Raw genomic sequence first — 10,142 nt, forward strand, 5'->3', positions numbered from 1 at the left:
TTGTTACTTCAATGCTAAACCTTTCTCAGTCTGGAGTGAATCTCAAACGGGCTTTCACAAAGCTTTAGTATGTAGATCGCAAGAACTGAAAAATATTGCAATCCTTATTGAACATAAATACATGACCCTCTAGAAGAAGAATAAAATAATATTCCTGATCGTAATATTCATATATGCCTAATTTTGGTCGCGAACAAATTATGAGCTTTATACATTATTCGGCATCTAAGGTACTGTCTGGTCTTGCGCATTTTCTAAAACATGAAATATTGCGCTGTGGTTTAGCACGAACGAAGTAAACTCTAAAATTGATTTTCCTGTAATACACCCTTTAGGACGACCATATCAGTTGTATATACGAAGGCACGGCAATAAACGCCATATTTGAGGATATCTGAGGATGTACATATTTTATTATCTTCGTAGGTATTCATGTTCCCTCTGTTTCTATCTTAATCTCACATTATTCCCAATCACCTCTCCTCTTTGTTGTTTGCTCTGGTGAGCGTGCATCCTGTGGTGACATAGCGTACTGACCCTGATCCTGGTCTCCAGGGCGCGTACGCCCATACTGGTACTCCCCAGGTCTACTATAAGGACCACCTGCACCTGCACCTGTACACATTCCCACTACAGGCCCTCCCCCTGTCTCGACCCTTTCGCGATCTCTGCGCAGGTATGCCTCTCTCTCGCGCATCCTGTCGCCCTGCGCACGGGGAGGCATGTCTCTATCCAACTCTCTCTCCGCATAGTATGACCGCGGTGGAGGTGGTGATGTGCCTGGACGTGGATTGTAGTCATTGCCTGGACCGTCTTGCGGTTGCCTGCTTTGTAAGTACTGCTGTTGCTGCATGTACTGTTGACGTCCTAGTTGCCGTTGTGCACCATAACTGGCATGTGAGAAGTGCGATCGTGCGACATCTTCGCGGGTTTCACCCTCGCGCTTGTGTTCATCAATGCCACCCTTGAAGTATGCACTCCCGCTAGATTTTGACCCTCTACCATATCGCTGTTGCACATCCAAGTGATGAGCAGGGGGTGGTCCAGCCTGACCCCCCCGCGCTTGTTGGGCTGGCGATACCTTAGACAGATGGGACTGGTTTTCCCACCCGTCTCTGTCCTGCACCTGCATTTGTGGACTGGGGCCTGGTGCAAACATACCAGGATGCGGTGTGCCCGCTTTATGGTCGTTGCCCATACCTCTCCCATAACCCATGGGCCCTCGCACTCGTTCATGCTCTCTCTCCCGCATACCATCTCTCTCAATATCAGCGTTCATTCGACCTCCTCTGGCACTCATGGGCCGTTCGCTCAGACCCGGGTCTCCCGCCCTGTACTCGCCTGCGCTCATATCCTTAGCCCTGCCATACATACTCTGCTGGTGCAGTGCGTGTTGTTGTTGTTGACGCAGCTGTTGCTGCTGTGATGTGCTCAAAGGCCCAGAGACAGATGGTCGCGCGCCTTCAGCCAAGTCAGGCGCACCCCTAGGAGGCCCTCTTTCCGTGCCCATGTCGGGCTTTCCGGACGATATATCATCCACAGACCCACGTGGCCCAGCCTGTCCCAGCCCACGTGGTTGTTGCGGCTGCTGGTATCGATGTGGGTGGTGTTGTGGTGGTGGATATCTATGTTGTTGTTGTTGTTGTTGTACATACGAGCGAGATGGCCCTCCTACGCCTCCCTGTAGCGGTGCCCCATACCGTCCACTCTGGACACTTCCCGCGCCAAAACTATTGCGCGTGCCACCACTACCACCACCAGCCGCACTTAAAGCGGGACTCAACCCCGGCATAGCGGAATCCACCGCTAGACTACTCCTACCTACACCTGAGGATAGCACTCGCATTCCCTGTGGTGCAGGCCGACCATAAGCAGAGCCCTCTCTTTCTCTCATGTGGTCCCTGTCATTCTCCACACCGTACATCTTGCGCTCTTGTTCGCGCGCATACTCCCTGGCGCGTAACCTAGCGTCCTGCTGAGCCACTGTCTGTGCTTGTGCATACGCTTGTCGTGCATGGTCTTCTCCATCTAGCTGCGGTGACCTGAGGCTTGCACCTGGAGGGCGTGTTTGGGGGCCGTGTGCTGACTCGTAGCTGTCCCCCATTGGCCTGTAGGGTTGCCCTTGCCCTCGAACTCGGCCTTGATGCTCAGAAAACTGGCCTGGGGCCATTTCAAGGGACTCTCGTGTACTGCTCGGCTGCGACATGCCCGCTGTGCCGCTCCTGTGCAATTGTCTACTATATACGCCACCCGGTCCAGGTCTGAATCCTGATCCTGGTCCTAGCCTGCGGCCCGGTGGTGCTGTACCTACATCACCACTAGCACGAGGGTCGTACGGTCCCCCTTCATTCTGTCCCATTCCTGCAGTCCTGGACTCAATTACAGGTGCAAGTGAAGGTTCACGACGCGGCAGATCTTGGTCATACCTACCTCCATCTCGGCCACCGTTACCGCCATCACCACCCTCACGCCGCATGGCCTCGGCGCGAGCACGTTCACGCAAACTGTCGTCCTGTCGGCGAATCAACGCCATACGCTCACTGTCACTCGCATTCATTTTCATTGACATTCGATCCTGATATGGATCTCTCCCTAAGTCGCGTGCACGTTCACTGGCGTCTATGGCATGACTACCCTCTCTCGCACCCAAACCCATCTCTGGGCTATTCAGATATCGTCGTGCGCGAGTGGGTACCTGAGGTATCGTTACACCGTCACCCATCGGTCCCGTTGGCCTGGGCCGTGCCCCGTATTCCTCGCTTAAGGGCCGTTCTTGTCCTCGTTCATGCGGTGGCCGACCTGCATGTTGAGGTTGCGGGGAGTATGTGTTCACGCCTCGTATCTGGGACTGTTGCGGGTCATCACGCATGTCGGGACTGGCCTCAGCATCCTGGGCATGTCCGAAAGCCTGGGTGCGAGTTGCAGGGTGGGGCTGCAGCCGTCGCTCCTGTGGCCCTGGGTGTGCAACGGGGTAGAATTGTCCCTGTGTTCTATTCACAGCTTCCTCCCTTCTCTCTCGATCTTTGCCTATCCTCGACTCCCGCGCGAATTCATTTGGCGGTTGTCCCTGCTGTTGCTGTTGCAACATCTGCTGGTGTCGCTGTGGCATGTACACACTCTGCTGGTCTGTGTGCGTCTCTGGTTCTTGCGCACCATATGCCACCTCCTCATTGTGTTGTCCTTCATCCGGCTCTTGAGTACTTTCTACTCGCTGTTGCAGTGCTCGTGATAGTTCAAGACGGTCATCTCCCACCTCATCATGCTGTCCTGGCACACTACCACCTGGAGCCAATATCTCTTTAGTAGGTGCCGTGTCCGTCGCTTCTATACCCCTCTCACTCTGCAAGTCCCCCGCTGGGATGTCTACTTGGGCTTGTATGCCCATATCTGTCGCCTCCGTCCCGCTTTTTCCCGCGATAGCCGGCTCTTTATCCATGCCCGGTGGTGGCTGTGACCGCGCGCGTGCTTCGTGTGACTCTTTATGAGGCAGCTTGGGCAAGTTGACCCGAGTGTCGGGCAGACTGCACCGTGTCGCCGTGCGCACCACCACCTCCGGTACAGGCGCAGCTGCACCTGCACCGTCCCCCTCAGGACCCTTTACACCTGCTCCCGTAATTTCGGGCGTGGGTTGCATATCCTGGGCATACCGTCCGTCCACACTCTCGCGCCTGCGGGTGTGTGCGTGCATGTACGCGACGACGTCGGCAGGAGTCCACGTGGCCATGCGTTGGATGTTATCTGTCACCACTGTCTCGTAACAGTTGCGACAAGCCACGGCAACACCCTCTCCTTTGAGCCATAGATCAGACTCGCAGCCGCCACAGTACCCGCACTGTCCTCGGGTGATGACGGTGTGTTTCTGCGAATGCGGAAAATGATGGGGAACGCGTGAGTTGGAAAGGATCGATACGTAAATGAATGGAGTGACGCGAATGCAAGCGATTGGCGCTTACACTATACGGTGCAGTAGCTAGGTTAGCGTATACGTATCAGGAAGTGCGCAAATTGTGGCTTATCAAGTCCGAAGGGCACATGACCTGGAGGCATATTACATGATTCGCATGAGAAAGACAACCTTTGTGCGAAGGATACTAATCAACCACTTGTAAGCCAAGGTGTAAAACGAGCGGACGAAACGAAACTAAAAGTAAACACGCATTCGAAGGCCGCCTGTTTGTGTACCAGGGTGTATGCATTTTTTGGGGGGCTTTTAGGTTCTGCAACGAAGCCTCTGACACACCGGCTTGCTAATTGATACATGTTCATGATATGAAGGCGTACACAGCCCTGGTACGTACTACCATACACAGCACGGTGGAGGCAGAAGGCGTGACAATCAATATCTGTGTGCACTACTTGGAATGAATCGCAACCGCCGTACTCTATAGCAAGAGGCAAAGCAAACACCTGAGCGCACCGTCCATGCCACATACACTTACTTATAACTATACTGCACACCCATGCGTACCTTAGAACACGCGTCGCACAGGACACCTCCAAGCACACCCTTCCTCCACAACGTACTCTCTTTCTCCTGACACTCTGAACATTCATGCGCAAACACTCGCGCTGCATTGACGCTCTTCATCAGATTGTTATCCGCCTGCATTCCACCATCGGGTGCGTTGCCAGGCAACCACCCACTCCCCGTGGCACTTGCCTTACTAGGGCCGTTCATATTTACGTCCATCCCTGCCGCATGTCTGCCTTCTTCACCGACTATCTTAGCGTGAGCATCTGAGTTGGCTGCGTTTTGAGCCGCCATACTGGGGTTATACGTATCGTATTCATTGCGCTGAGACGCTTGTTGGAGTGCAGAGTTGAAATCATTGGATCTTGGGCTGGGTAGGATCTGTGGCGGTGTCGAGGTGAATGATAAATGGGTGTGAGATGGACTACAAGAGTATGATGGACTATCCCGTTAACCGGCAGCAATGTAGATACACGGGTTTCAATTCTTCGAGCAGGCGTGAATTTAGATACCGGGCAATATCGGTGCAGTTTGGCGAGGACAGAAGGAGGATGCATCTTACGAGAGGCAAGCGCACGAAGCCCGTTATTAGAAGCACCATAGATCAGAAAGTGGAGAGACAAAAACACAGTCTATTAATAGAAGCAACACAGATCAGAAAGTGGAGAGACAAACACTGTCTATTAATAGAAGCAACACAGATGAGAACGTGAATAGACAAAAACACTGTCTATTAAAAGAAGCAACACGGATCAGAACGTGAAGAGACAAAAACACTGTCTATTAATAGAAGCAACACAGATCAGAAATCCACATACATTTTTTATTTTGCAGAATGCAGCAATACGAGATGGCGTCATTGTGATGCTCTGGTAATATATACACACATGGGTACCTGATCTATGTACCGGGCATGCATCTCAACACCCAGCCATTACCGATATCTATAGTTGTACATACCTGACGGTAGTTTTGACCCGAGCTGTTGTTGACCTGCGCAGCCCAGGAATTCGAACGGCTGAATGGATTGTGTAAAGATTCGGCCACATTGCGGACAATTCTGAGTGGAAACAATGCGGGCAATGGATGAACGTAATTAGTGAACGCTTGCCAGTACACTGTTTACAAGGTATACCTGAAGCCACCATATATGCGAACGTTTTTCTATATACGTATGCATGTAAACGTTTTTGTCTATACGAACGCATGTGCAATTTTTTTCCATATATGTATGCATACGTGCGAATGTGAACGGTACTGCAATCACACACTTTACACGCACAAGTATACAGGCACCCGTATTTCAGGTACACACTACACTCATCACTCACACACGGCGCATATTTAATTGACCACATATTAGCCAAGCTAACGACACCCTACATCAAACACACAATAGCACATCCTGATCATTCTGCGTACCTCTCATCCCGCATTGGCGCATCTCCTTCTCTTGCAAGCACCGCTTCCTTGTCCTTGTCCGCAGCACCCTTAGTCTCTGCGCTAACCCCAGCATTGAAACCAGGGCTGGCATTTGTCTTAGCATTTGTCTTAGCACCAGCACCAGCATTAGCATTAGCATTAGCATTCGCTCTGGCAGCGGCAGCTCTGCGGTTTCGCGGGCCCAGAGTGCGACTGATAATGTCATTCGCAAGCGTGTTCGCCGCCGCAATGACATCCACTTCCTTGTCCTGAGGTTTAGCGTTGCCTTGGGCATTGCTGCTGTTGCCTTGGTTACCGGCGTTGCCATCGTTACCCGTGGTGGCTGTGTCAATCTCCACAGCCGTGGCCACTTCTGTCTCATCGAGGGTGTCTTTTTCAGTGTCCTTATTGGTATCTGCTAACGTCTCATTATCTTCGCCTGGTTCATTCGCTACCTCGTCCACAGAATTGCTTTCTTCAACCTTAGTCTCACCCTCACCTTTATCATCCGGCTTGTCATCATTTTTGGTCTTAGGACTATCAGTATTTTTTGGTTCGGGCTTGTCCGGTTCTTCGTCGCTACGAATGACTGTGGCCGTATTTTTGGCCCCTAATTTTACCTTTTTGGAAACAAACCGCCCATTCTTCGACCTATTTGTGAATTCCCCAACATCTTCGTCCTCGCCCAAATCCAGAGACAGCGCGTTCTCACTATCGTCTGCATCAGTAACCACCGCACACTCCCTATCCCCACTATCGCCACTCTCCTCAGAGCTGCTATCGGAACTGGAAGATAGTTCGGTGCCACTAGGCTGTGTCTCACGGTCGCTGCTGTGTTTGCGCTTAGGTTTACGTCCACGCTTTCGTTTAGTTGTACCTCTGTTTCTACAATTTGAAGTAATGAATGATTCTTTGAGATCGAGTCCATATTCGGAATACATTTTTGCATTCTCTCGTTCATATATATATATACATACATATATATACATACATATATATATATATATTTATGTGTGTGTGTGTGTGTGCGTGTATATGCATACATATCCATTAAAATATAATCAATCAGACGCACGCACGCACGCACGCACATACACGCATATACACACCTGCACCCCCACCTTTTTATTTAAACAACGCCCCTTCTTGAGTACAGAACGTTCAAGCACAATACATGTATATGTATACCTGCACCCCCATTCCATTGCAACCTTACTATAAAACACACCTATTCCGCGACGGTTTGGCAGGACTTGCACCAGCCGTGTGGGCACCATTTGCTGCATACGACGAGCGGTTATTTCCGATCGCCTGTCGCCTGCGGCTGGTGGGTTCTTCCGGTGTCGCCTGCATAAAAACCAGGGTTTCGTGTAAGCGAGAGAAAAACTTTTCGGGTTCGGTGGGTGATGAACCCACAAGTTGGGTCCATACTCCGTGTTATTGCATTGATTTAGCGAAGTTAAGGATTATCGAATGAAGCGTCATAAGCTGAAACAATGAAACTTGCTTTCAAATGTCAGATTAATGCTGAATCGATGACGCTACACTCGCACTTATGAAGCTACGAGGAAGACCCAATTCTGCCAGAATAGTGTGCGTCAAGAATAATCCACATATAGATAAACGTACTTGCGTTTATGCACACGTACATGTACATGTCTATACATACACACATGTATATTACATAAACATATATTGTCAACGACCAGCAACCATCGCCGCAGACCAAAACACTAAGCGAGAAATAAAAATCACACAAGAAACCCAATTCGTAACATGGAACAAAACTCACATACATCCAACAACCCGTCTGAGTGTACAACATACCGGGGGTATTCTCTTGCTCAGAGAATATCGATAGTCTGTATTCTCATCCTTCTTCCAGTGATAGTAGTAGGCGACGACATCGGCTATGCTCTTGGTCTGGATCTGCTTGTTCAATGATTTGTGTGTCATTCAAGCTCAATGACCAATAGTTATGAAGTAGTCCATGTTTGATTCCATCTTCAGATATGACTCGATGTAAATATCGCGGTTTTAAGTTGAAGTTTGCATATATTGGTATACAAATATCTACAAATATCTACAAATGTATACGAAAAACCACAAATATATATATATATATATACATGGCATACGAAGATTTGCACATGAGTAGCTGGTATGAAGACCTATGAATTGAAATATTATAAGGTGAAACGCAAGTTGTAGACAATGATAATCGCTCAAAACTCATACATGCTTTCAACAACACAAAAGGACGGTACATATGTATGCGCATATACGTACATGTATTTGGATTTACAGCAGATATCTACATGTGCACTCAATGCATACGTTACTATTGCCATCAGGTAAGTGAGAGACTAAGAGCTACCACTGATGCTTCGGAGAGTACAATATGAAAGCATACCTCTTGGCTGATTGCTCTAAAATCCTTTTGGTATTTGGAGAAGCCATCTCTGAATAAATTTTTCTCCTGCGGGGAATGGACCATGGAAGGACACGCGCAGCATGTGAGCCCTTCATCAAGGAAAGCGAAGTATACGTACAAAGCCTTGAGCTGTTGGCAGACAAGGCATACCGTACAACATCTTTGTACGAGTACAATAACATAATAACATACACACAAGACATTCACTGACTGGAATCTACACTCCCACAGGAACAAACCACAGCGAGATCTGGCTGGTACACCTAGCGCGACTGGCGAGACGCGCTGTATTCATATACGAACCAAAAAGGCTATATTTATATATATGTGTGTGTGTGTGTGCGTGTTTATATATATATAAACAGATGTATACAACTATTGTACATATTTGTCGCCTAATTATAAAAGTTCATACATACAACATATTCATATACTACATGGGCCCATGTCGTATGTGCATGAGTCTTATATATATCACAGAATTATGTGATGATAGTTGAATACATTGCTTTATATATATATATATATATAAACTGATGTACACAACTATTGTACATATTTAACATAAACTTAAATACACATACTACATAGATATAATAATAAACGTGTATAAAATGTCAGAACACACCTTTAATACACGTACTGCATAGTCATATATAAATCGACACATATACACATCACCTCACACAAACACTACGCACATAACGCAGAAGAATGTTATGCATAGCTAAGCTATAGATAGAACAAACAGATACTCTCACGAGCGCACCCATTTACTTTCTAGACTGGCACAGACACACAATGACACGCTCGTGCACTGAAGGAGTTTACGTAGACTGGAGAGGGGGGACTCTCGGGTAGTGAACGAACCTCCGGAGACGCGAGAGAAAGTACCACCCGCAGACTGTCACATATATACACTGAACGAAATTGTGACAAAAAAACCCCCCTTCATATGCAGACCGGCAGACACAAAGTCGTCTAACCTAAAACTCAGACGCATACACGATAGCACAGCCCAACGCACCTCGTCGGTCCATTGCGGCACAGTGCGGTACTTCGCCCGAACTTCGGAGTCGAGAAGACTCACAAGCACAGAAGTCAAGTGGGGCGCATTCATGCACAAGTGCAGGATATCCTCATAGTACCACTTCATGCCAGCGGGTTGGCGTACCTTAAGAAGGTCCGAGTACTCCAAGATCACATTCACTGCGTGATGGTGGTGGTGACGGCGTGTGGAAGGTAGGTAGAATCTATTCTTAGAAGGGAGTGTTTAAAACAAGTGGGAGAGCAAAGGACTCGAACATATCGAGAGCACGACAAACTAATACGTTCATGACACACATATCGATACATAGGTCTATAAATATTTTCAGCCCACATTACAAACTGGAACATCAGCACACGTACATATTTTTAAATTAAGATGATTAGATAAGCGCACACCCATGTTAATTTAAAAACCTAAGCGTTTTTTCGAGTGGAATACCATCCGTTCATAAACTTACAGCTATCGTCGTCCACTGAGTCTGGTTGCCACAACAACTCGTTGTGTGTCTGCGCCCCACCAAATTCTTCAATAGTATTTTCTTCGACTCCATTTTCTTCGTCCAGAAACGAAAGATCACACTGTAGTGTACGAATGGGAAAACGAGCGAGTGATATTGGATATAATTCTCGGAAATTATGTATATGAATAAAAGTAACGTATATGTACATGCAATTCTATATATATATATATACATATACATATATATGTACAAATATATTTACGTATATATTTACATATATATACATGTATGCACCCTTTTATAA

At 47.9% G+C, this 10,142-nt stretch overlaps 1 protein-coding gene across 2 annotated transcripts in view; it reads right to left on the reverse strand.

The window, feature by feature from the left end:
• Positions 1 to 385: 385 nt before the first annotated feature.
• SARC_01491 overlaps positions 386 to 10,142 on the reverse strand; it is a gene marked incomplete at both ends in the record, with an annotated part of 18,544 nt that continues 8,787 nt past the window's right edge. The window contains 9 exons of one of the 2 annotated variants that reach the window (XM_014304786.1): positions 386 to 3,859; positions 4,469 to 4,852; positions 5,432 to 5,531; positions 5,894 to 6,778; positions 7,122 to 7,240; positions 7,721 to 7,822; positions 8,307 to 8,372; positions 9,355 to 9,536; positions 9,836 to 9,956. In XM_014304786.1, the coding sequence (XP_014160261.1) occupies positions 464 to 3,859; positions 4,469 to 4,852; positions 5,432 to 5,531; positions 5,894 to 6,778; positions 7,122 to 7,240; positions 7,721 to 7,822; positions 8,307 to 8,372; positions 9,355 to 9,536; positions 9,836 to 9,956 (5,355 nt within the window). The remainder of the gene's footprint in view (positions 3,860 to 4,468; positions 4,853 to 5,431; positions 5,532 to 5,893; positions 6,779 to 7,121; positions 7,241 to 7,720; positions 7,823 to 8,306; positions 8,373 to 9,354; positions 9,537 to 9,835; positions 9,957 to 10,142) is intronic. The other variant, XM_014304785.1, reaches the window with a different exon arrangement.

This window comes from Sphaeroforma arctica (genome assembly GCF_001186125.1).
Source record: "Sphaeroforma arctica JP610 unplaced genomic scaffold supercont1.59, whole genome shotgun sequence".
NCBI classification, from domain to species: domain Eukaryota; class Ichthyosporea; order Ichthyophonida; genus Sphaeroforma; species Sphaeroforma arctica.